At 40.1% G+C, this 27,070-nt stretch overlaps 2 protein-coding genes across 5 annotated transcripts in view; one reads left to right on the top strand and one right to left on the bottom strand.

Moving 5' to 3' along the window:
• ABHD17B (abhydrolase domain containing 17B, depalmitoylase) overlaps positions 1 to 10,185 on the bottom strand; it is a 49,215-nt gene extending 39,030 nt beyond the window's left edge. Inside the window, exon 1 of the mRNA XM_032164286.2 lies at positions 10,050 to 10,185. The gene's annotated coding sequence lies outside the window, so the exon portion shown is untranslated. The remainder of the gene's footprint in view (positions 1 to 10,049) is intronic.
• A 488-nt stretch (positions 10,186 to 10,673) lies between these two features.
• Positions 10,674 to 27,070, top strand: part of CUNH9orf85 (chromosome unknown C9orf85 homolog) — a 73,641-nt gene continuing 57,244 nt past the window's right edge. For all 4 annotated transcript variants that reach the window (XM_058444957.1, XM_032164291.2, XM_032164292.2 and 1 more), the window contains exon 1: positions 10,674 to 11,249. In XM_058444957.1, coding sequence (XP_058300940.1) covers positions 11,148 to 11,249 — 102 coding nt within the window. In that variant the 5' untranslated portion in view covers positions 10,674 to 11,147. The remainder of the gene's footprint in view (positions 11,250 to 27,070) is intronic.

The raw sequence follows: 27,070 nt of genomic DNA on the forward strand, positions 1-27,070 counted from the left end.
ATCGTGCCACTGCACTTCAGTGTGGGCGACAGAGTGAGACTCCATCTCAAACAAACAAACAAACAAAAATCAAACTTCTCCACAGGTCCTTAAAGGCCTTGTGTCAAGTGGCTTTTGCTTACCCCTCCAACCATATCTTGATACTATCCGCCCTCTCATTACCATGGTTGCAGCCTCTCTCACTCACCATCTTTCAGTATCTTGAAAGCATGAAGCTGTTTCCACATCAGAGTTCATGCACTTGCTTAAAAAATTTTTGCATGGGCCGGGTGTAATCACGCCTGTAATCCCAGCACTTTGGGAGGCCGAGGTGGGTGCATCACAAGGTCAGGAAATAGAGACCATCCTGGCTAACACCGTGAAACCCCGTCTCTCCTAAAAAAAATACAAAAAATTAGCCGGGCATGGTAGCGGGCGCCTGTAGTCCCAGCTACTCAGGAGGCTGAGGCAAGAGAATGGCCTGAACCCGGGAGGCAGAGCTTGCAGTGAGCCGAGATCACGCCACTGCACTCCAGCCTGGGAGACAGAGCGAGACTCTGTCTCAAAATAAATAAATAAATAAATAAATTTTTTTGCATGTATCTGTATCTACATTCTACCTACTGTACCTGTTTTTTTTTTTGTTTTTTTTTTTCCCCCCAGAATCAGACCTCTTTACTTCTCACTTACCAATATTCCCTGTCAGGCCCAAAATGAATTGTAATATAACATCTATCATCAACTTGTAGGATCACTGACAACTTCTTAACAATTTCGAAGTATAACAGGTATTTTTCAATCTTCAACTTATACAAGATCACTTTATAGCATTTAACATCGTTGTCCTTTCCTTCCTTCTTGAAATTAACCTTCAATCTTGGTTTCTCTGATGGTTTCTTCAAACTCTTTTTTAACCTATTTATTTATTTTTATAGATTGGTCTTTTGTCTTCCTCTTTTTATCTCACCCAAACCGAGTGCTTTAACTACCCTTTATACCACAATGTTACCTAGATCTAAAAATCTAAATCTCTTAAGATTTCAGGTCTCTCCCCTTTAAACTCTAGACTCTGAAATATCTCCATCTGCATTTCACTCTTTCCCCATCCCCCTCTTCATTCCTCTCATTCAGTCAAGGTCTACTTCCTATGGACCTCTCTCCAAACCTCTTAGCCACATTTTTAGCTCAACCATTTTTCAATCAATGTTATAAAATCACTCACTAATATCTATTTCATACTCCTCTACACTGCCACCAGGTGATGTCACTTTCCTGTTTAAAATGTTCCAATGGGCCTTTCAAGCCCTCTTAAACAAGTCTAAATTCTCTGGCATGCTATACATGATTCCCCCCACCCTCCTTGGTCTGTAGCCTTATTTCTGAGCACTGTCCTATTCATTTATTCTATTTAACATGCTGTTCCTCGCTAAGAGAGGTTCTTTTCTGCTTCTGTGCCTTATCACATATCGTTCCTTTTTTGTTGATAAAATTTCCCCAACTCATCACTCCCCCTTCAAATAAATGAAACAACTTTTACTAGTTTTTAAGCCTCTGTTTAAGCTGTACTTCCTTCCGTAGGGGGCAAAAATAGTCTCCCCTGACCCGTGCCCATGCTGATTAATTTAGACAATCTCTTTAGTCAGACTTATTTTGGTTTTTGGGTGCATATGTATGAATTAGGTTATGAAGCAAAATGTATTTTTTATAGAATCTAATGAAAAATGGAAAGCCATTACCCTAGGGGTTTGTATCAGAACGCCCTTTATATATGTAAAGTCCTGCTTCTGGCTATTATCTCATTACCCCCACCTTCCACCCCACCCCCACCCTTTTAGTTTTTTTATTTTTTTCAGGCTAGTCAAATGAAGCAGTGGAACTGGAGAAGGAACAAAGAAGTCTGTAGCAGGTTGTTATCAATTAGTTGTAAAGGGACTGTGATCAGCCCCTAACTCTTTATTGGATTAATAAAAGTGACAATGAGGTCTGTTAAAAAGCTCTGAAGAAAATGTAACTTGTAGTGTTTCAGATGTAGGCTTGCCAACACAAGTTACTAAATGACATTTTCTTTGCTAATAACTGATATGCAGAGAATAATAATTACTTTTAGGGGTTGGGTCCACAGAGCTAGAGTGAAAAATTATCAGCACACTAAGCCGGACAGTAATCAGAAACAAAATATCTAGGTCATAATCTGCAGATGACATTTTTGGGAAAAGTTTATTATACGAATTATTTCCACTGATTTTAATTTTCAAAACAAACTAAAAAAAAAAAAAACTAAATTCAGAAGCCAAACAAGTTTGACATGATTGATAATGTCTTTTTTGTTGCTGGAGGCACTTGCTTTACTTCAAGTTTCTTGTGATTGGAATGAAGACTTGGCTGCACCAAGTAAATGAAGTTATTTCAACCCCCTTTCTTCACTGTGATCTACATTAGGCATGTGCTATGCATTTTCTAAATCCTACCCTTTTAATGTGACTACATCCTCAACATAAATCTTAAATACTCTGATAAGCCATAATTTTTAAAAGTATTTATCTGTATAAAGTATTTTTAAGTGTAAAGGCCTCTAACTATTGTCATCCTTTTTTTTTCACTGATAGATAATATTTTACCTATTTATGGGGTACATGTGTTTGCTATATGCGTAGAATTCTAACATCACCTCAGACGCTGTAAGAAGCTTCTCGTGGGGAAAAAACTGAAAAGCAAAGTCATAACTAAAATATTAATTGCTTGTTTGCTAGTGATTTTCCAATAATCTACATATTTTTGCTTTTATACTTTAAAGAGAGTCCATTTTAACACTATTGAAGAAAGAGGAAAATATAATCAAATGTAATCAGATTTGATCCAAATTCTCTGATTTTCTATGTCTCTATGCAATTAGCAACCTCAGTTCCTTCAACTGCAAGATGATACATATCCATTGCCTTCATCACAAAGATGACATGTGGTAATTAATGGGCTAATACCTGTAATACAATCTGAAGCTCTAGCATAAAGACATTCTGTAAGTACAAAACACTTTCTCAATAAATCTGCATGAGATGATTTTCACATGAAAAAAGGTTTAGGGTTTGTCTACAAATGATTGTATGTTAACAGAATAGATTTACTGCACTGACTGGTTCTTTCCATCAATGTTTTAGAATGAGTGAGATAAATATTTATCAAATAATGACACAGATAATTATAGACCGTAATAAATGCTATGAAAATAAAGTACAGAGTGCTATGAGAACAAGGTGGGGGGCGGGAAGTAGGCACTTTCACTTGTTATATCTTTTAATCTTAATAATACTTTCCCCAGGTTATCATGAAGAAATCAAGAATTCAGGTTAAGTTAATTAGCTTGTCAAGTTCACACAACTTAAAGGTGGAGAGAGCCAGGAACACAGGTTTCACTTAGAGACCATATTCTGTCCACTCTTCCAGTATTTTGCTAATATCTGCATTGCTAATACTCTCACTGACTGCACATCTCTGCCCATTCCCCTCTTCTCAATGAGGCCTACCCTGAACACCCTATTTAACAGGTTCAACTAACTCCTTTGGTCCACCTTACCCCTCTTTATGTTTTCTTTTATTCCAAAGCAGTTATCACTTTCTAATATATTATTTTATTTGTTGTGCATATTATCAGTGGGCCTCTGGTAGGTGATAAGCTCCAGGAAGTTAGGGATCTTTGCTTGTTTTGCTCATAGATATCATCCCCACCCTCCCAATCCCAGAATAGTGACTGGTACCCAGTGGACACTGGCCCAATTTTCCTTTCCCGTTTTTCAGCGTTAGCTGTATGCGAGAACTTGTTTAATCATTCTCACTTTTAATTACTAGGAAAACAAAGAAGTTTGACCCTGTATCTGAGAAAAATTTATATTCAAGTAACATTTAAATTTAGCCTGAAATTCTATTCTGTTAAAAAAAAAAAAATTAGGGTCATCAGTATCATTTTTAAAATCCTAGCCATAATAAAAAGTGGTGAAAAGACATGTCAAGCAAACTCTGAAATGTAGAAGATGCAGATGAGGATCAATGATCAGTATTTAAGAGTGTCTACTCGCATTTGATGATGCTGTAGTGGGCAAACGTGAGACATAGATGAAACATAAGAATCAGTGTACACTAAAGTAGTAGTTCCTAAACCTTAGGGATTTCAAAAAACAGGTAAAGTAAAAAAGAGAAAAGTTGGAATGAAAGAGGTGTCAAATTTTAATTTTGACACAAAAGGATATTAAGAACTAAAAACAATTACTATCACTGTAATTTCATCAGAACATCTTAACATAAAAAATTACCTAATTTCACAATAAAGGGCAGTTATTTTTAAGTAAATTTAGATCCATGAGCACCTCATTATATACAAACAGTTCAACAAAAATTTAAGATCTAAATGTGAACTCTTAAAAGATGCTCTGAAAGAATTTTTATAACCCCAGTATAGAGAAGGCTTTCTCCAAAAGAATGATACACTTGATATTAAAATTAAAAAACTTCTAGTCATTAAAAGACAACGTATTTAAAGTGAAAATGCATGCTAAAGAATGGAAGAAGTTTTGCTTTTCTTTTTTTTTTTTGAGATGGAGTCTCGTTCTGTCCCCCAGGCTGGAGTGTGGTGGCCCGATCTCGGCTCACTGCAACCTCTGCCCACTGCAACCTCTGCCTCCCAGGTTCAAGCGATTCTCCTGTCTCAGCCTCCTGAGTAGCTGGGATTACAGGCGTCCACCACTACACCCAGCTAAGTTTTGGTATTTTTAGTAGAGACGAGGTTTCACCATGTTGGCCAGGCTGGAAGATATTTTTAATGCCTACCAAGTATTATTACAAAGAATACATTAAAATAAGATGCAAATAAAAACTACAATGAGGTACCATTTCATACTCCTCGGAATGGCAAAAATTAATAAAATATTACTACTAATATTTTTCCACCTTCTAAAATAACTGAAATGCAGACAAGCAGACCCTCTCTCATGCATTATGGACTGGAAGGTGTACTTTGTACAGAAAACTGACAGTTATTTAATAAAGTTGAAGACATTCATACGCTGTGATCTAGCAACCTACTACCAGATTTATAAACCAGGGCAATCTTTCTCAATGACAGCTTTTGGCTACTATAATGAATGAGGGGCACTACTAAATAGAGGCCAGGAATGCCAGGCACTTTTCTTGCATAAAGAAAGTGCTGCTCAGATTGGGCACAGTGGCTCACACCTGTAATCCCAGCACTTTTGGAGGGGGCAGGCGGGGTGCGGTGCTATGGTAGGCAGATCACTTGAGCTCAAGAGTTCAAGACCAGCCTGGCCAATATGGTGAAACCCTTGTCTCTACAAAAGAAATACAAAAATTAGCTGGGTGTGGTGGTGCACGCCTGTAGTCCCAGCCACTCGGGAGGCCCAGGTGGGAGGATTGTTTGAGCTTGGAGGGCGTCGAAAGTTCAGTGGGCAGCGATCATGCTACTACACTCCAGCCTGGGTGACAGAGTGAGAATCTGTCTCAAAAAATAAATAAATAAATAAGTAAATAAATAGTGCTGCTCCATGCCTCATGACTTGAATATTCTGCCGGACATTCATAGAGGGGAACAGAAAGAGGAAAAAAACCCCACTAACGTCAGATAATTCTAAACAGGATTTAATACCAAGTTTATCTGTATAGTTTTAACATAGATGAAGATTTGTTACGAATGCAATCATTGTGTAAAGAGGTAAGATTGCACTTTTATTTCTGTTTAAACTTTTCTGAGGATAGTTTGTTATTTCAGAAAATCATTTTCCACCAATGACAGGCCCAGCATTGGTAACTGAATGGCTAACATACCTGTTTTAATCTGTAGCTGTTGTATTGATGGAAACACCATCCATTGGTACAAAGCGTCTAATTACTACTATTTCTTTTAGCAGTGCTTCTTATATTTCAATGCGTATATGCATCACTTGGGAATCTTGATAAAATACAGCATCTGGCCGGGCAGTGGCTCATGTCTGTAATCCCAATGTCCCAGTGCTTTGGGATACTGAGGAGGGAGGATCACTTGAGGCCAGGAGTTCAAGATCAGCCTGGGCAAGATAGCAAGACCCTGTCTCTGTAAAAAATCTAAAAATTAGCCAGGGGTGATGGTGCATACCTGTAGTCCCAGATACTCGGGAGGCTGAAGTGGGAGGATCCCTTGAGCCCAGGAGTTTGAGGTTACAGTAAGTTGTATGGCTCCAGAGATCCTGTCTTTTACATTATTTAAAAAACAAAAAACAAAAAAACAGCATCTGCATCAGTAGGTTAAAGTCTGATGCTCTGCATTTCCAACAAGCTCCCAAGGGATTCTGATGTTGCTGGTCGACCATTACACTTGGTAGCTAATCTTGAATGTAGTCTTGAGCTCGAGTATTTACAAAGTGAAACACATATTACTTTATTACAAATTTTTCTTATTTTATTAAGGCCATTGCTTTCTTTAAAGTACTGTAAAATATTTTCTATGAACATGGGATGTATGTAGGGTCAAGAACCACTGCTCTAGAAGTCTTACACAACAGGTACCTAACATATACAGGAATATTCCTTATAGTACTGTTTAATAGCAAACAAATGGAAACAACAAAAATGACCATCAACAGAAACCTGACATAGTTATATTATAGAGCACATACCACCTAACAGTGAAAGTAAATAAACTAGAGCTACCTAAATAAGCATAGATAAATCCTGGCCAAGTTGTGTGAAGAAAGCAAGCTAAATAAAGATATCTGTATTTAAATAGTCTTAAGACAATCAAAATAAAACTATATATATAATGTTCATAGGATAAAGGTATGTAGTTAAGTATCAACACGTGGATATAGGAAGGATGCATGTCAACTTTGGGTCACTGGTTAGATGTGTGTGCGGGGGAAGGGAACAGCATTTAAGAGAGGTATTAACATTTTAAGGAAACTTCGTTTTTTGTTTTTGTTTTTCTGAGACAGAGTTTTACTCTTGTTGCCCAGGCTGGAGTGCAATGGTGCTATCTTGGCTCACCACAACCTCTGCCTCCTGGGTTCAAGCGATTCTCCTGCCTCAGCCTCCCGAGTGGCCGGGATTACAGGCATGCACCACCACACCCGGCTAATTTTGTATTTTTAGTAGAGACAGGGTTTCTCCATGTTTGTCAGGCTGGTCTCTAACTCCCGACCCCAGGTGATCCGCCTGCCTCCGCCTCCTAAAGTGCTGGGATTACAGGCGTGAGCCACCGAGCCTGGCCAGACACTTCGTTTTAATTGGTAGTTTTGTTTGTTTAACTGGGTGATGGGTACATGGATATTCATTATATTGTATGGCACCAACATTTATATTGCTATGTTAGTTCTCATTTCACTTGGACAAAACTCTTGGGCATGAACAGGTGTTTGGAAAACACTGCTCCAAAGCAAAGGATTCAGGACTAGAGAAGACCCAGGTTCAAGCCTCAATTCTACTTCTTACTAATTGCTTAGCTTTAGGCAATTGAAATAATTAACTTATCTGGGCTTTATTTATTTCATCTGTAAAAATTCCACAAAAGGCCAGGCGAGGTGGCTCACACCTGTAATCCCAGCACTTTGGGAGGCCAAGGCGAATGGATCACCTGAGGTCAGGAGTTCAAGACCAGCATGGCCAACGTGGTGAAAACCCGGCTCTACTAAAAATACAAAAATTAGCCGGGCGTGGTGGCGGGTGCCTGTAATCCCAGCTACTCAGGAGGCTGAGGCAGGAGAATCACTTGAACCCGGGAAGCAGAGGTTGCAGTGAGCCGAGATTGCACCATTGCCTGCCAGCCTGGGCAACAAGAGCAAAAAACTCCGTCTCAAAAAAAAAAAAAAAAAAAAAAAGCCACAAACTCACTTTTCCTCTCTCCAATTCACAAGGCTGGATTCGACAGGCAAATGGGGCAATGTATGTGAGAAATTTTAAAGAGTAGGAAGGGTAGGGGGAGTTTTCAGAATTAAGAGCAAAACTTTGGATAAATTAGAAGTAAAATCTACCAGTAAATAAACCAACCAATAAAATATACTCTATTTTCTTGTCATCACTGCTTCTAAAGATCTTAACACCAATCTTAATATGGAAGAAATTTTAATTCTTAAATGATGGCATAGGGAGAGTCATTCTCCTTATCTTTATGCTAACTGTTCATCAAAGGATTGAAATTCATAATATCAAACCAAAGTAAGAGCACTGCATTAAAAAGTATTCTCATTTAACTTATATCAATGTCACATAACCAGAGTAACTGTTGCTTATATGGTTCTCACTCCCCTTTTTATAAAGTAAGCAGGTGGCACATTTTATTAGCCCTATATTACAAATGGAGAAAACTGACTCAGATGTGGGATAGCGTGCCTGGAGTTGTAGACCAATTCAGTGTCAAACTTGGAACAGACACCAATTGCTTAATTCTTCTGTGTTCATTAAGCTACTAAAAACATTATTTTTTCATGATGTTTTTTGGTGATTTTGTTTGTCCCAGGAAACAGAAAATTCTTTGTCAGCAGTCATTTCATAAACATTTCAAAATGGGCAAAGATACTCAAGGAAACAAGCTACTCATCAACTACAGTACTGCACACTAAGGGACAAAATTAAAACTGCCTAGCCTGCTAAAAATCTAATCCTGTCCTTGCCAATTAACCTTATTAACACTAGAGTAGGAGAAAAGAGAGGTCAAAATATAGGTGAAGGTGCCATTCATTTCCTTCTGGATTTCAAATAATATGACAAATTACTGCACAACAGAGATTTTTACCTCTGCTGTTCCGTAAGTAACACGACCCCTATTCTCCAAATAAAAACTTACCAACAAGTTGGGCAGTCTCAAATTAGAATACTAGCAATCATGACAATTTTCAAAATACTGGCTATCATTAGATGTCACCCAACTGAAATTCATGCTATAAACATATGTAGAGAAACTCTTCATGGAAAAAATTCATTTTAAGGTAAATTTCCCTGTTAATCTAAACAGATTAACGTTATTACAACATGTATCTGGCTTTCTACTCCGACTCATTAGGTATTATAGTTTCATATGTTGGCACAAGAGCTCCAAAGATTAGAGGCATAAAAAAATTCCAATGAATCATCTATAGATCAAGCATCATATATCACAAAAAGTATTAAACAGGAACACATTTCATAAACAGCGAAATTTAAAGGTCACCCTCTGTATTCCGTTATTCATCCTTTTGCTTACCAAATCTACCTCACACTGACTTAAAGCATCATTTACAAAAAATTCTCTTCTGGCATTGGCAGAAATCTCACCAAAGATCAAAGATCTGAACTTTTTTTTTTTTTTTTTAAGCAAAAACCCCAGGTTAAATACACTCTTTCCTTTACGAAAGCCCCCACACAGTACAATCTAATTTGACATAACTTTGTTTCGGGGTTAAAACAAATCCCAAACAAAACCTTTAAATTTTCCAATTCAAAAACGATTCCTGATAAGCCTACTTTAGAGTTCGAAAACAGATAAGATTAAAGTCCAACCATCTGAAGAAAAAGAACCCTACGACAGCCCCACCGGAATACACAAATCGCCAAGCCCCGTGCAGATTCAATCTAAAATCGCGCCTGACAGAGATATAAGGACATTCAAGAGAAAGCTTTTAAGCACCCGCGAATCTCTCAGTGCGCCAGTGAGGGGAATGGGAACCTGACCCCATCTTTTCATCCACTGAGAGAAAAGCAAAGGAAATGAAATGGAACCCTTCTCTTCAGCGAGGAGGACCAAAGACCTTCTTAGAGTGTCGGTCGGTCCTCCCTCCCCCACCCCCTGACTCCGGCCGCTCCACGGACCGCAGGGACTGTCCTACCGCTCCCCTTCACGCAACCACCAGAGAATTCTCTCAAAAACACAGACCCGATCAGGAGTGGCTTCCCCACCTTTCCCCTGTGCCGAGAGGGATCCCAGTGGCCAACAACAAAGACGCTTCCCGCTCCCCTCCCCCCGCCGGCCCGGGCTCGTCTCTCCCGCGCTGCGGCTCCCGGCCTAGCGCCCCCTCCCCGAGCCGGGCTGCGGCGTCCCCAAGCCCCGAGGCCGCACGCACCTGCACCTGAGCGGCCCGGGCCGAAGCGCCGAGCAGAAGGAGTCGGGAGAGAACCGCAGCCGACGCGCTGTCCTCCACACGGCGAGATCCGCGCTCCGGACGCCGTCGGACTCTCTCCGCCTGCAGACGGGCCCGACAGACAAGCGGGGACCAGGGCTGCAGCCCCCGGCGCCGGGACGAAGGACGGTGGCGCCCCAGGGGCCCCGCTCGCGCTCCCGAGTCTCGCCTCGCGCCGGCCCTGCTCCTCCACAAGAGCCCGCGTTCTGCTGACTAACGGCCCCGGTGCGGGGCGCTGGAGCGGCCGCCGCTGCCCGTCGGCTGCTCTCGGGCCTCACGTCCCGCGCGGCCGTGGTCGCAGCCGCCGCCGCCACCGCCTCCCTTTCTGGCACCGCAGACACCACCCAGACCCAGCCAGGTCTTCCTTCTCTTTAATCCTGCTTTCTTTGCTCCTCCTCAGCCTGCCAGGCGCGAGGCTCGTTCCGGTAGCGGGAGGGAGACTGGAGGGGAACCGAGGGGACGAGCAGAATCCTCACTGAGCCAGGAGTTGGCCACTGACTGGAGGAAGGTGCCAAAGCTGACCCCGGCTCCAGCCTGCTAGCGGGCGGGGAGAGGGACGGAGCCCAGCCTCGCCTCACTTCCACCAATGACAGGCCGCCCGGCAGGGCCGGAGGCGCTCTGAGCTCTAGGAGAGGCTGAGCTCGCTCGGCAGGAGGCGGGGATTGCGGAAAAGAAGAACCAATAGGAACAAAGGTTCACCGCCCCTTTGATTTGATGGACTACACATTCGGGCCAATGGGGGAATTTTCATTTCGAAGAAAGCGGGACTTGTTCTCCGGGTTTGAGAAAGAGGCTGCGCGGAGCCAGAGGGGTAGAGGCTGCGCCGCGTGGAGTGGCCTGGCTTAACAGCAGGGAGGGCAGAGCGTTGCTCTTTGACCTCCCAGAACAGTCACGTGGGCTGACCCGGAGCCGGGGCGGAAAGGCTGCGTAAGTTTCTTCCGGGTCATTGACAGAAGCATCAATTCCTGGGAGTAGTTCGTTGGTTTTCTTTCCCTTCATCCTTTTGCCTGTTCCCGGCGAGGGGTGGCTTTGATTTCGGCGATGAGCTCCCAGAAAGGCAACGTGGCTCGTTCCAGGCCTCAGAAGCACCAGAATACGTTTAGCTTCAAAAATGACAAGTTCGATAAGAGTGTGCAGACCAAGGTAGGAACCTGCCTGTTGCACCGTCTTTGACTCCAGGAAGGAATGGTTCACTGGAGAGGGGAGAGAGGAAATGAGAGGAGTCGGCTGGGGCGAGTGTGGACCGCAGCCCAGAGTTAGTCTTGGCTGCAGTGCAACTCTTTCTAAAATGTTATTCTCACGCCCTTTCTTTGACCTGGACATGTTGTCTCCTGGTAAATATTTGATGGTCAGCACACTTTACTAATTGCACAGAGTGAACACGACCCTAATCAAATCTAAGGTGCAGATGGGGCAGTTACGTCGTTCAGCGTTCCCATCTGGATCACATTAGCCGAGGGAAACGAGGAATGTGGCATGAGTGTCTCTTTCAAATTTTACACCAAGTTTATGCAGCTACGATTTTTTTTCCAAAAACCCCAAGCCCATAGGGGAAATGTGAATGATTAACGCTGTCCTCACTAGTATTGTGGGAAATTTCTGTTTTGTAACAATTGTTTTGAAGATAAAAATATTTGGTTAATGTAAAAATACTTGTTTTGCTGTTTATCTTTAGCAGGACTTCTGTAAACTGGAAAAAATTCAGACTGTCTAGATAGCTAGAGGACTTGGGTTGTATATAAGTACAAATTTGCAGGCCGGGCGCCGTGGCTCAAAGTGCTTAATCCCAGCACTTTGGGAGGCCGAGGCGGGTGGATCACCTGAGGTCAGGAGTTCGACACCAACCTGGTCAACATGGTGAAACCCCGTCTGTACTAAAAATACAAAAATTAGCCGGGCGTGGTGGCGGGCGCTTGTAATCTCAGCACTTTGGGAGGCCAAGGTGGTGGGCGGATCACTTGAGGTCAGGAGTTCGAGAACGACCTGGCCAACATGGCGAAACTCTGAATCTACTAAAAATACAAAAATTAGCTGGACGTGGTGACGGGCGCCGGTAATCCCAGCTACTCGGGAGGCTGACGCGGGGGAATCGCTTGAACCCTGGAGGCGGTGGTTGCAGTGAGCTGAGATCACATCACTGCACTCCTGGGCAACAGAGCAAGACTCCGTCTCAAAAAACAAAAACAAAAAACTACTAATTTACTGTTTGCTGTGAATCTCTCTCCCTGTCTCCATAGCTGTATGGAGAGAAAATCATTGATGACAGGGGCATATTAGGGGCCAGCATCACTCAGATAAACCTAATATTCACATAAGTTATGGAGCTCAAATTTACTAGGTGTGCGGCTTGGGTGAGTTATATAATATTTAATTTCTCTGAGCCTTACTTTGGTCTCAAATGCAAAGTTGTCAGGATTGTTGGGAGGCGAAACTATATGATTATGCATAAATGGCCTAGATCATAGTAAGTGTTCAATAAGTGATTAATTTCCCAACATTGATTGGGAAAGCAAAGTAATCTGTTTTTGGTAACCTGTGATCTCCTTTTCCCTTCCTCTTTCTTTCTTTGCTTATTCTACAAATATTTAATAAGCACCTTCCGTGTGCAAGGCGCTGTGTTCATAGGTATACTGTGTTCAAAAGAGCTGACTCTCCCTTCACGGAGCTTATAGTTTCTAGGTGATATGGGCAAAAAGCAGAAAGATAAGTAAATACAAATTATGATAAATATTGGTGAAGGGCAACACAGCTCAGTAAGGGAGAATAAGGAAGAATATTTTAAATTAAGTGCTCTCCTTTCCCCCACTTAGGTTGAGAGGTTTTTCAGAATGAAAACCTGAAGCAACATTTGGGAAGACTTTCCCAAGTTTGCTCCTATTATCAATAGGTAAACAAGAATAAAAATAAAAAACTGCACTATTCCAAATAGATGTCTGTGTCTTGTGTATTCTTACCCTAAGATTGTGCACAAACATTTGCTTTTGATTGTTTTTCATGACTGTTTTCGTAAAAAGCAGTTTTAATGAGTATTTAACTATAGTGTAGCTTCTCCTACTTGTACTTTTCATTGTGCGTTTTCTTGGTGTTATCTAATAACTATGTCATTCTGGTCCTAAATGTTTTCCTGGGTCTCAGGTTCAGTCACTAAGTTGCATTTGACCATTTTTATCTTTTTATCTTTAATTCCTTTCCCTCTTTTAAGTTACGAAAAAGTCTCATTTGTTAATCAGGAGGACCACCAGGCCACTTCATTATTGAAGGTTCTGACAAAAAACAACACAAAATATTTTACTGAGGAAAAATCATTAGGTTGATTGTTCATCTGTGTAATGAATAGCTAATAATTGTCTGTGATCATAACAGATTCTTCAATCTGCTATGAGTAGCCATCTAAAGCCAAGACTTTGTCAGAAGCATCTGACCCTAACTTTGTGCCTATTCTTTACACTGGAAAGCTATTTGATTTGGTGACATCTAACAAAGGAGTGATAAAAAATGCACGGTTCTCTGTAACTCCCCATAAAGCAAGCTTGTCCAACACATGGTGCAGGGCGTCTTTGAATGCAACCCAACACAAATTCATAAATTTTCTTAAAACATTATGAGATTTTTTTTTTTTTTTTTTTTTTTTAGCTCATCAGTTGTCATTAGTGTTAGTGTATTTTATGTGTGACCCAAGACAATTCTTCCAGTATGGCCCAGAGAAGCCAAAAGATTGGACACCCCTGCCTTAAAGGATTGTAGTAACAATTGGCTACTTGTATTAAATACTTTATGATTTGGTAGGGGTCCCACATGATAGTTTTCCTTTTCCTCCTCTGCCAAGCAGTTTCTTAGGACTCACTGCGATTAGAAGTTGGATAATTACAGATGTTTTATTGGAAGTTTGTATAGGTAAAGCACTCATTCTCAAAAGACACAGATGATAGCTTTCTTCATATGCTTGAATATACTCTAGAAAAGGAGAGTATATTCAAATTTTGTGCCATTTCAAATGGCCAAACTTGGACCAGGGAGTCAAAGTAACAAAAATAGGTTTCAGCTCAATATGAGGGAATTGTCTGACAATGAAGGGGCTTGCGCCAGGATTTGTAACCTCCTCTTCCCTGGGGTTATTTAAAAGAGGTCCCTCTGGCCATTGGTCACCGGTACCCTCAAATGACTTGCGGGGATTGGGAGGGTCGGCAGTGGGAATAGGTTTAAATCTTTTCTAGTCATTTAGTACTAAGATGTTGAGCAGAGCAAGGCAGCCTTCTTTCCCTTACTGGAAAGGCAGTGATGTCCAACAAAAAGAGCATTGGACTAAGAGAAAAGAGCCATTCCTTAGCCCCAGTTCTGTCATTTGTTTTGCTTGGTGATGTCACGCAATTTACCTGTAGCTTTTAATCTATGATACTGGGTTAGTACTATCTCTTGTCTTACTTTCCTCAGAGGATTGCTACAGAGATCATTACAAAAATTATTATTATTATTATTTTTTTTTTTTTGAGACAGAGTCTTGCTGTCTCGCTCAGGCTGGAGTGCAGTGGCATGATACGGATCACCGCAACCTCCACCTCCCGGGTTCAAGTGATTCTCTTGTCTCAGCCTCCCAAGTAGCTGGGATTTCAGGGGCACGCAACCATGCCTGGCTAATTTTTGTATTTTTAGTAGAGACGGGGTTTCACTATGTTGGCCAGGCTGGTCTCGAACTCCTGACCTCAAACGATCTGCCCACCTTGGCCTCCCAAAGTGCTGGGATTACAGGCGTGAGCCACCGTACCCAGCTACAAAAATATTTTTAAGAAATAGGGATAAAAATAAGAACTAAGAATAAAGCCCATAATAATTTATGTGGCCCTGCAGTTGATCAAAGCCTAAAAAAATTAATTAGAAAAGAAATGCATGCTTGTTGAAGAATACTGAAACAACAGAGAAGTATATAAGGTACTGTATAAAAGTGAAAGTCTCTGTTCCCAGTTTTAGTCCTGTTGGGATATAGTCACTGTTAACACTTTGATGTGTACATTTCTAGATATCTGTGTATGATACAGCGCATATGTAATAAAATACATCTTTTCCCTTCTCATTCAGTAAAGTGGATGTGTCAGAACAGAAAGATTAAGCTTATTTTTTAAATGCTGTGTAATATTATACAGCACAAATGTGAATTAGCTTATTTAACTACTTTCCTATTAATAAACATTGAGTTGTTTTCAGTTTTGCACTATGCCAAAAAGACTGCAGTGAAATTCTGGTATTCCTGTCTTTATTCCACATCTGTTGTCTAGTACCAAACCTTGTGCTAGATATTGGAGGTATAGGGTTGAGCAAAATATACAGTCACAGTCTTCATTGAAGCTTGTGATTTGGGGTGAGAAGTGACAGGCATTAATTAAATAATCTTTCAAGTATGTTAATACTACAGCAGTAACAGCTATGAAAGAACAGTCTAGGGAGCCCTGAGAGTATCTATAATAGCATGAAGTCTTGATTACGTTTGGAGGGTTAAGGAAGGCGCCCCAAAAATCAGAAGGATGAGTAACATTAAACTAAATGGAAGAGCATCTGTCATCCTTTTGAGGATGCTATTAATAATATATATATAGAGTCAGTATTGTTTTTAATAGCATTTCCCAAAATATATTTCTTAGAGCCCCAAGGTCATGTATCTTCTTCATAGGGCAGGAGAAAATTTCATGATCAAATCACCTTGGAAATACTGTATACTAGATCTCACTTTTAGAGGTGGGTCATAGTATACATTGGAATAAATCAACGTTTTGCAGTTAAAAAATTATTCAACCAAAACTTGCTTGGCTATGGAATGCTTTGATTTACATAATACCTATTGAACTAATTTGTTGTGGAACTCACTAATTTTAGGAAACTATAGTCTTCATCTTGATATGGAGATGGAAAATGGAAGTCTATGGGTGTACTCTAAATAATTTTGGAAATATAGTTTTATTAATACAAGTTGAGTATTACTTATCTGAAATGCTTAGGACCAGAGTGTTTTGGATTTCAGATTTTTTCAGATTTTGGAATATTTGCATTGTATCAGTTTAGACTCTCTAATCCAAAATGTTCCAGCAGGTATTTCCTTTGAACATGATATAGGTGCTCAAAAAGTTTTAGATTTCAGGTTTTTTGGATTAGGGATACTCAACCTGTTATAGCTAATATTTGTGTACTTAAGTGTATTAGGCACTATGTTTAGGCACTATGTATACTTGCTATACATTATCTATAATAATTTCATCTTCAAAGTAACCCTAAGATAGATGCAAAATGATCCCATTTTACATATTGGGAAATTAGGGCTTAGAGGTGAGTGACATGCCCAGAGTTACATAATTAGCACATGCCTCTTCATTGGTTGGATGGGATCTGTGGGAGGACAATTCAAAGGGCAAGTAAATCAAAAGCCCTCCATGTGTATGTGTGATTTTAAAATATATGTATACTGTATTTTTGGGTGTAATAGAAGCAGTGTGACAGCAGATTAGGGTCAGAACAGAAATGAGTGTGGTTTATTGCCACCGATACTAAACACTGCCTGTTTGAAATGTTCTAGGAAGAGTCTCTCCTCATGAGGTGTGGCCCCTGGAGTATCACATGCCATACATGTGGGCTGGTTGGGGTGGATCTCATCTCATCAGCCTGGGCTCTGTAGCAGAGGCTCCTTTTGCTGACTTAATGTGAAAGTAGATAGTAATTTAGTCCATTTTCTTGGCTCCTGATTTAGGCAGAAAGCCGTCAAGTTTAAGATTAGTTATGATTGCATTTATACAGCAGAACAGGCTTCTGTGTTTACACACACCTTTATTCACAGTTGTCAAAAATGGGGAAAACCTCCAAGTATCTATCAACAGGAGAATATATATAAGCCGATTGTGGCAGATACATGCAATGGAATACTACTCTGCTATTTTAAAAAAAAGAAACACTGATACAAGCAAAGCAGATGAATCTTGGAAACATTAATGTGGAGGGAAACAAACCAGATACAAAAGAGCATACTATGTGATTCCATCTATAGAGACCAGAAAGGCACAAGAAAACTTCCTGGAGTGGCAGGAGCAGTGAAGATTATAAGAGCAAATATATTAAAACTCATTAAATTGTATGTTTAAGGCCTGTGCATGACATTGATATAAATTTTACCTCAGCCAAAAATAGGCAAAACAAAAACAAAAACAAGAAGGCCGGGCACAGTGGCTCATGTCTGTAATACCAGCACTTTGGGAGGCCAAGGCAGGCAGATCACTTGAGGTCAGGAGTTTGCAAACAGCCTGGCCAACATGGTAAAACCCCGTCTCTACTAAAAATACAAAAATTAGCCGGGCGTGGTGGTGGGCACCTGTAATCCCAGCTATTTGGGAGGCTGAGGCAGGGGAACCACTTGAACCCAGGAGGCAGAGGTTACAGTGAGCTGAGATCGTGCCACTGCACTCCAGCCTGGGCCACAGGGAAGGAAAAAAAATAGGTATTACAGGCAAAGGACTGATGAACCACCTAGATGTTTTAAAGTTCTGTTTTTGTTTGCTTGCCTTTTGTTTTGGGAAAGTTGAAGGAACACTAATTATATTAGTCCTGTTTTAAAAGACAACTATTTTATTCTCCAGAAATAAAACAAGTTAAGATTCTAACAGATACTGAATATCTCAGCTAACCACAAGTCACAATAATTGTAATTGTCTTTTCATCTTTACCTTTTTGTAAGTCTTTATCTGCAAACTCCAGTCATGATGTTTGAGTTTGTCTCCCTTTGGAGCAGGGATCCCCAACCCCCGACCCCTGCATCGGTCATGGCCTGTTAGGAACTGGGCCACACAGCAGGAGTTGAACTGCAGGTGAGTGAGTTAAGCTTCATCTGTATTTACAGCCACTCCCCAACACTCACATTACCACCTGAGTTCTGCCTCCTGTCAGATCAGCTCTGGCATTAGATTCTCATAGGAGTGTGAACCCTATTGTGAACTGCACATGGGAGGGATTTAGGCCGTGTGCTCCTTATGAGAATCTAATGCCTGATGATCTGTCACTGTCTCCCATCACCCCCAGATGGGACCGTCTAGTTGCAGGAAAAAAGCTAGGGCTCCCATTGATTCTACATTATGGTTGTATAATTATTTCATTACATATTACAATGTAATAATAATAGAAATAAAGTGTACAATAAATGTAATGCACTTGAATCATCCCAAAGCCACCCTCATCCCCCACCCCTACCCTGGTCCATGAAAAAATTGTCTTCCACAAACCCTGTTTCTGGTGCCAAAAAGGTTGGGGACTGCTGCTATTGAGTAAAGATGATCATTACAAAGTAGATTTTGTATATAAGGTACTGAGCCTGGATACTGATTTTTTTCTAGTCTCAGATAAAGTTGTAATCCTAATTTCATGGGTTGTGATGCCTGACACTGTAAAATGAATGAATAAACTTTGCTGTGGGAAAAACCTTTCCTGTACTATTTGTCCAGGTAGCTTGGTAGCAGTTGTTAGGGTCTTTGTCCTGTCTCCCCCTGCCCAGAGATGTTGAGCTGTAAGGAATAGTCCCAGATTAGTTCATGTAATCCCTGGTGTGAGGAATTATAGTGTGAGTGGTGAAGTGCCAGTCATGGAAATAAGTGTTATTTCTCAGCCAATGGGCATCAGCAATTAAGGGTAGCCATGAAGTGGGTAGCCACTGAGCAAAGCAGTTGGCCAGACATAGAATCTACCGTAGATCTTATTTGACCATCTCTTGACGTTCTACAGATGATTCTGGTGTTAGAGATGGTCACCCTCTTTTATCTTTCTCCAAATTGAGAAATATTCTTTGATATGTTTCCCAGTGCTATTAAATGAGTTTATGTTAAATGTATTCCCTCCTCCATTGATTTGTTTTAAACTTAACATATTTTTTCAAGTGACAAGATAATTTGTGGTGTGCTAGGCATTATGATATACATAATATTACACCTAGTGAAGGTCTTTACTTTTCCTTTGTGCCTTTTTCAATGCTTTGAAGAATTGCAATCCATACTATTGTTTACCTTTTATTTTCTCTTCTCTCTTTCACACAGCATAATTTCATCTATGCCTGGGGATGTTCCATATACCTAGATTCCCAGGTTGCTTCCACTTGAAGCTAATAAAGCATGTTTCTTTTTTCTTTTTTTTTTTTTTTTTTTTGAGACTGAGTTTCACTGTGTCACCAGGCTGGAGTGCAGTGGCGCAATCTCGACTCACTGCAATCTCCACCTCCCGGGTTCAAGCACTTCTCCTGCCTCAGCCTCCCGAGTAGCTGGGATTACAGGTGCACATCACCACACCTAGCTAATTTTTGTAGTTTTAGTAGAGACAGGGTTTCACCATGTTGGCCAGGACGGTCTTGATCTCTTGACCTCGTGATCTGCCTGCCTTGGCCTCCCAAAGTGTTGGGATTACAGGTGTGAGCCACCATGCCCAGCCTAAAGCGTGTTTCTTAATGTTGAGGCCTGATACAATATAATTTTTTTGTGTGCATTAATCATATATTTTAGGTACTTCATTTTATGTCTAATACATGACAGCTGAAATTAATTTGTCTTGATTTGCTCTACTATGGGGAATAGTACTATACTTACTGTTTTTAGGGAATAGTATTATACTTACTGTTGGATTAATTATGACATTTTATAATTGTATTGCCAGTACTTGTTTCTACATAAATTCACGGTTAGAAACAGACTATTCTGCGAATTCTTCATTCAGGTAAATTCATTTATCTAAAAGAAAGTTGTAATTAGTATGAATTCACCCCCAAATGGGCCATTTTCCTTTTAGAGAAACACTATAGTAGGGAGGGGCATAGTTAGACACAAAACCTTGGGGTTGAGCGTTACAAGCTGTGGCATTTGTTATTTTAAGCCTCAGGACTCTCCACACCTTCAAAAGTGTTACTGTGAGGTCATAGGCAGGTATACAGTGAATCCTGTATGTCCTCAGAACACCCAGGCTCCCAGCTCACTTCAACCTCAATGGCTGGTGCTGTTTTTCACATCTTCACTTTTGTGAAAGGAAGAAATGAAATAAGGATGGGATAAAGGAATAGCTGACATGCCTAAGATTCCTTTCTTAGATTTTTCTTATCACTCCAGACCAAATAACACTTAAATATATTGAATGTGTAAAACAAAAAAAATTCTAGGCCCCTCAACCAACTTAATGGACCCCCCTTTCAACCAAGGGGACCTCAAAGAAACTTAGAAAATTAATTCAGGCCATGACGGGAAGAGGGGAACAGATCAAGACATGCCTCATCATACCCTTCTCCATTTGGAGTCTAGACACAACTGACCAGCAGTAACATTAAAATAGAGATCTTAAGACTAACAAAACAGACTCTGTAGTAGTAAGATACCAACTTCCAACCTGACTCTAGTGTAGTATCACGTGACAGATAGCAGGCCCTGAAGGAAATCAAAGTATTTTTCTGCAAAATATATTTCTTTTGACCTATTTAAAATAGCCCTGCAAAGCTGTGTTTTGTGGGGGGAGATTTGCATTCTGTAGAGAATCTCCTTCCCTTAGGAGAATCTGACACCTTTTAAGGTCTTTTAAGAGACATTCACTGGCTATTCTCTCTGAAGCCTGCTACCTGGAGGCTTCATCTACATGACAAGAACCTTGACTTCCACAACTCCTTTATCTAAAGGCAAGCATTTCTTTATGCTGTATTCAACTGTTCAGGCAGAGCTGAACTCTTTCAACCAATTGCCAGTCAGGAAATCTTTGAATCCACGTATGATCTGGAAGCCTCCCCGACCTCCCTTCCCTACAAGATGCCCTGCCTTTCCAGGCTAAACCAGTGTATACCTTACATACAGTGATTTATGTGTTAGCCTGTAACTTCTGTTTTCCTAAAACATACAAAACCAAACTGTATCCCAACCAACCCATCTTGGGTACTTGTTCCCAGGACTTCCTGAGACTGAGTCATGGGCCATGGTCCTTAACCTTGGCCAAATAAACCTCTAAATTGATTGAGACCGGTCTCAAATTCTTTTTGGTTTACAAATGAAGTAAATAAACATTCCTTTTTTTACTTGTCTGATGTGTGCAAGGCACTGTCCATGAAGGTAATTAGCATTAGGATTCTTTAGTTGCTAACTTAAGCAGAAAGGGAATTTATTGGAAAGATACTGAGCTACTCTCTTGAAAGTTCCAAAAGGCATTTATTTGTTTTGGTTGGCTTTTTATTTTTATTTTATTATTATTATTATTATTATTATTTTGAAACAGAGTCTTGCTCTGTCACCCAGGCTAGAGTGTAGTGGCACAATCTTGGCTCACTGCAACATCTGCCTCCCGTGTTCAAGCGATTCTCCTACCTCAGCCTCCTGAGTAGCTAGGATTACAGGCACCCACCACGGCTCCTGGCTAATTTTTGTATTTTTAGTAGAGACAGGGTTTCACCATCTTGGCCAGGCTGGTCTCGAACTCCTGACCTCGTGATCCACCTGCCTTAGCCTCCCAAAGTGCTGGGATTACTGTCATGAGCCACCATGCCTGGCTGGTTGGTGTTTTAATGTCCTAGATTCCCAGATCATTCATTATTACTTTTCCCTATTTGGTTTGTACATACCCTAATCTGATGCAATCTTCCAACCTTTCAATGCTCCCTCCCTAATGCTTCCACTTTACCTTCTACAATTTATAGTCTGTTGTCATGAAATAGAGACATAGTGTTGAATATAAAATGTCTTTTTACTTTCTTGCCCTACCTGGCTATTCCTGGGAGCACTGTTTCCCTGTAATCCTCTTAAGTGGTGATGTATTTTCACCCCACATCTTTACCACCCCTCTCCCATGTAGAACCCTTTCTCCCATTTGCTGTGTTTGTTTCTCCTTACTCAAAAACTGTAGCTCCTCTGAAATACATGCTGTCAGACTACTATACTCTCCACAGCTGTACTAAACTCCTAGTTACACCTTCTCATTAGTACCTGGGCTTGCTACAGTTCCTGTCATCATACTTAGTAATTGCTACATACACATGGATAATCTGTCCAACATCTGACATCTCATCCCCACCTCAGAAGTCTACCCTCATGGTCAGACCACAGACCTGCTCCTCACTGGTAACTGCTGTACTTACAAAGTTTTTAAAAGACTGGGCCGGGCGTCGTGGCTCACGCCTGTAATCCCAGCACTTTGCGAGGCCAAGGCAGGCAGATTATGAGGTCAGGAGTTTGAGACCAGCCTGGCCAACATAGTGAAACTCCGTCTCTACTAAAGATACAAAAAAATTAGCTGGGGGTGGTGGCGCACGCCTGTAATCTCAGCTACTCGGGTGGCTGGGGTTGGAGAATTGCATGAACCCAGTAGGCGGAGGTTGCAGTGAGCTGAGTTCACGCCACTGCACTCCAGCCTGGGCAACAGTGTGAGACTCCGTCTCAAAAAAAAAAAAAAAAGACTGACTACCATTCATCTGGTTTCCATATCCCTCAGATAATATTTATTATCCCCATTGGGTAGTCCTGTCCATTAGCGCTTCTACTTTTTACTGTATTTCATTCATGTTTTGATTTCCCTGCTTTTCTATTTTATTTTTATTTTTTTGAGACGAGTCTCTCCCTGTTGCCAGACTGGAGTGCAATGGCATGAGCTCAGCTCACCACATCTTCCGCCTCCTGGGTTCAAGTGATCCTCCTGCCTTAGCCTCCCAAGTAGCTGGGATTACAGGCATGTGCCACCATGCCTGGCTAATTTTATATTTTTAGTAGAGACGGGTTTTCTCCATGTTGGTCAGGCTGCTCTCGAACTCCCGACCTTATGTGATCCGCCCACCTCGGCCTCCCAAAGTATGGGGATTATAGGCGTGAGGCACGGCGCCCAGCCCTTCCCTGCTTTTCTAGTTTGGAGCCTATGTTTCATCAGTGTAACTGTTGTTTTGCATATACCGCAGCTCCCTTGTCCATCTTTCCCTCTGTGGTACTCAGCTGACAGAATCCTAATCCTGCTTAGATTCAGCTTTTTATTAAACCACCACACATCTATCAAACTACCAATGTCTGTACCCATATATTTTATTTTATTATTACCGTAGATGAAATGCCTGTCTGTCCCTGAGGCTAGCTGCTCCACAACACGCTGGAGCCCATCTTGCCTACCTAAGGATTTAATGTGTAAATTTCCTTAGTTGTTCATGCTTTCTTGCATCCTCAATCTTTCCATCTCTAATGGGTTATTGCAATTCCTATTGAAACACTCCCTAGATAGAACAAATGTTAACCTTTAAGTCATGGCTTCTGGGGACAGATACAGGTACCCAGATGACCAGGCTCTTTTCAGAGATAGTATTAGTGGATGTGAAAAAGCATTCCAAAAGATCCTCTTAACTGTTTAAATATACAAAGCAACTTCAGATAATCCTTTGGGCTGAAAGAAATCAGTGTGATTTGATTTTCTAACAGTGATTAATTTGGTCCCTGTAGGGTTTTTTGGCTTCTAAAAATATCGAGTGAACTTGGACTTTCCCATAGCTTTGGAGTTGATTTTCTCAACCTTAGTCCTAATTCTTTTCCAATTTATCTGCTTATTCATGAGGTGGAATGACATTTTTAGAACTTTATGGCAAACATTTTCTTTGATATTTTCTCAGATATATTTTTAGTTGGAAGAGTTGGAGCTACATTCTAAAATGTTAATAACTCAAATTGTCCTTTTGTAACTACCTTGTATGACGCATTTTCTATTTTGCTTTTGTTTTTGCAGAGTCTTATGTCATAAAGAAGTATTTCTTCTTGTAGTTGATGGAGTTATGTATATGTAATAATTTTCAAATGATGGTCCATCAGCAGTAGAATTCAATTACAACTTTACACTAATCAGACCCAGTTTTGGAGGTCAGCTGATACTGTAGGCCATTCCCAGCATCATGGATATGAAATGCCAAGCTAAGCTAGGGATTATTTTAAATGCTTTGTTGTTCTGAGAATATTTATATAGGTAGCTTACATCAGGTGTCTGTCTTGTTTATTTTTAAATGACTCATGCCACTGAAGTAATCAATTTGAGTAATATATTTGACATCATGGTATATGCTTATATATGTGAATGTTCAGTATACCATCATTAGTCTTTATCATAAGGCACTATAGTAATAGGATGTCATGTTTCCCATAAACTTGAATGACATAATAATGCTAAATCTGGTTTTCAGTAAAACTAGAATAGTCATGTGTGATAAGTTGTCATCTATTATTGATATAAAATAGTATTGTGGTTACTTTTACATATGTAACACTGTTGCTTGAATTTAAACTCACCACTACAGAACAATGAGCAGTTCTTTGACTCTCATATGATGATTCAATGTCAGCTAGTCCTTAGTATATTAAAAAAATTTCCTGGCTTACTGTGGTAGTTAATTCTAACTTTAATGTGTCTCTAGGGACACATTTATTAAGGTCTTTTTTTCACTGCCCAGTAAGAAAAATCAGTCAAATTTAACTAAGGTATTTTTCTAATTCAAAATGGCTGACTGAACATGTACTTAAAATTTTCCTTTTCTTGGCTGGGCACGGTGGCTCAGGCCTGTAATCCCAGCACTCTGGGAGGCCAAGGTGGGTGGATCACTTGAGGTCAGAAGTTCAAGACCAGCCTGATCAACATGGTGAAACCCCGTCCCTACTAAAAATACAAAATTAGCCATGCATGTTGGTACACGCCTATAATCCCAGCTACTTGGGAGGCTGAGGCAGAAGTTTTCTTTTTCCCCAAATCTCAGTGAGAAGAAAAAGAAAGAAAAAAAGAACTATGATACCAAAAAACTGAAGAAGGTTCTGTCGGCAGAAAGCAGCATTAAGGATAGCAGGACAAAGAGAGGTCCCTTCTCTGAAGCTGGAGGAGACGGTGGACTCCGTTGTCCAATCAGACTCTCTTGGGAAAAAATATAGGGAGGCAAAATTCGAAGAAAAGGAACATATAGCTGAAAGAGACTGTTTTAATTAATCAGTAGCTTCTGATAAAGACCAGATTATCTATAAGAAATGAACAAGCTGTTTTTTTATATATCTGAATGTAGCGAACCTTGTAACATATACATTGAGCAGTTAAATAAAAACAAAAGCAAAATAAGTCCTACTTTTATTTTAAAAATTAAGAAAACTAAAGATATGGAGAGGATTAGATTTATACAACTAAACAGTGTATGAATTTGCAATATAATATGGGTGGAAGTTAAGGTTTTTTCAGTAAAACTCTAGACTAATGCCAAGACAGTCAGAAGAACAACTTTCTAAAGTGGGGAAATGCCATGAAAGAGAAAGGCAGAGCAGTATACCTGATCTCTGTTGGTCTTAGAGCTTAACAAAGAAACCCTTGTGCTTAGAAGCAAAATGCTTCCTGTGTATACTAAAGCAAAGCCATAGCTGTTAATTTTTAGTCTATCAACAGAGCCAGGGATTGTATAATTAATATCTGAATTCACTTCCAAAGCAATAGTGATTCCCAATTCTGCTTTAGTAATGCATTCTATAGCTACAGCTCTTTAATCAGTAGCAGCACTGTCCATTAGACCTTTCTGTGATAGAAATATGCCAGATAATTGCTATCCATTTTGGTAGCCAGTAACCACATGTCCCTGTCGAGCACTTGAAATACAACCAGCACAACTGGGGAATTTTAATTTTAGTTCAATTTAAATAACCAAATGTGAATACTGGTTACCATATTGGATAATGTAGATTTAGGCTCTCATTTATAAATATGAGCTAAGCAGACTAAACTTTTTAGGAAAATAGAAACCATGAAAAAAGCATGCTAGAAACCTTCCCATGCCCAGTTAAGAGAGGTAACATAAGTCACAGAAGAGTACTTTTAAAAACTGCAATTGAAACCCGAAGTATCCTAAATTATATCCTTAATGATTCAAATAGCTTTCAAAGTCCAAAAACCAGCAAACACTGCTGTTGAAAAAAAAAAAAAAAGAATCCTGTGGCTTAAAAACTACCACTGTGTTTGCTGAAATGTAAACATCTTAACAGGCTGAATAGGACAAGGTTAAAGACTAAATTAGTGATTTGGGAGATCAAGCTAATGGGCTTGTCTAAAACCTTGTCAAAAAGGTCAAAGTGATAAAAATTATGAAATAAAATTTGATATTTGGAGGCTCAAGCTAAGAAAGCCACTCTGTCTAAAGGAAATACAGAAGACATGGAAGGTAAGAAAGAAATGATAAAAAGAAAAAAAAAAAACTCCGAAGTTAAGGAAAATCTTAAGGCTTCAAGTAGAAGGGTTCTGTCAAGTGCTTTCTAGGATTATTGTGGGAAAAAGATGTTACCTAGACATATCATGCTAAGGTTGGTAAACTCCAGTGGTAAAGAGAAATTGCTACCTGCTTTCAGAGGAACAAAAGAGGTTAACTATAAAGCAACTGTAAGCAGGCATCAGACTTCTCATCTATTATCATAAAAAGTAGGGTAAGGTCTACAAAATACTGTAAAGGAGTATTTTGAATTTAGAATTTCTTATAGAGCTAAGCTATGGCTCGCTCATATGTCAGGGCAAAAAATCATCCAGGCTGAAAGTATTTAAAAAAAAAAAAAAAGTTTACATTTAGGGATGTACTCCAGAATATAAAAAGATGCGAGAGAAGAAACTGATGAACCAAGAACTTAGTAAAACTGGGTTAACTTTAAAAATGATTGACAATATGGTAGTGAAATTTAATGCTGTTGTTATGTAGAATTATAAAAATAGAAGAGGTAAATCTTTTAGAATAAAAAAAAAGTAGTCATAGTTCCAGGTTTCAGCCAAACCTAGGGATTAAAAATAAATGCAAGCTAACGATCTTGTCTTGTTTGGGTGGTGGAGAAGCCACAAACAAGAAAAATCAGTATTGCCATCAAAATTTTAAAGTCTGAGTGCCTATCATTCTGGCCTTTGTAGTGTTAATAGTCTAGCTGGGAGATAAGACCAGTGTACAAGAAGCAATAGTAAGGAATCTA

This window comes from Hylobates moloch, unplaced genomic scaffold, assembly GCF_009828535.3.
Source record: "Hylobates moloch isolate HMO894 unplaced genomic scaffold, HMol_V3 SCAFFOLD_10, whole genome shotgun sequence".
Classification (NCBI taxonomy): domain Eukaryota; kingdom Metazoa; phylum Chordata; class Mammalia; order Primates; family Hylobatidae; genus Hylobates; species Hylobates moloch.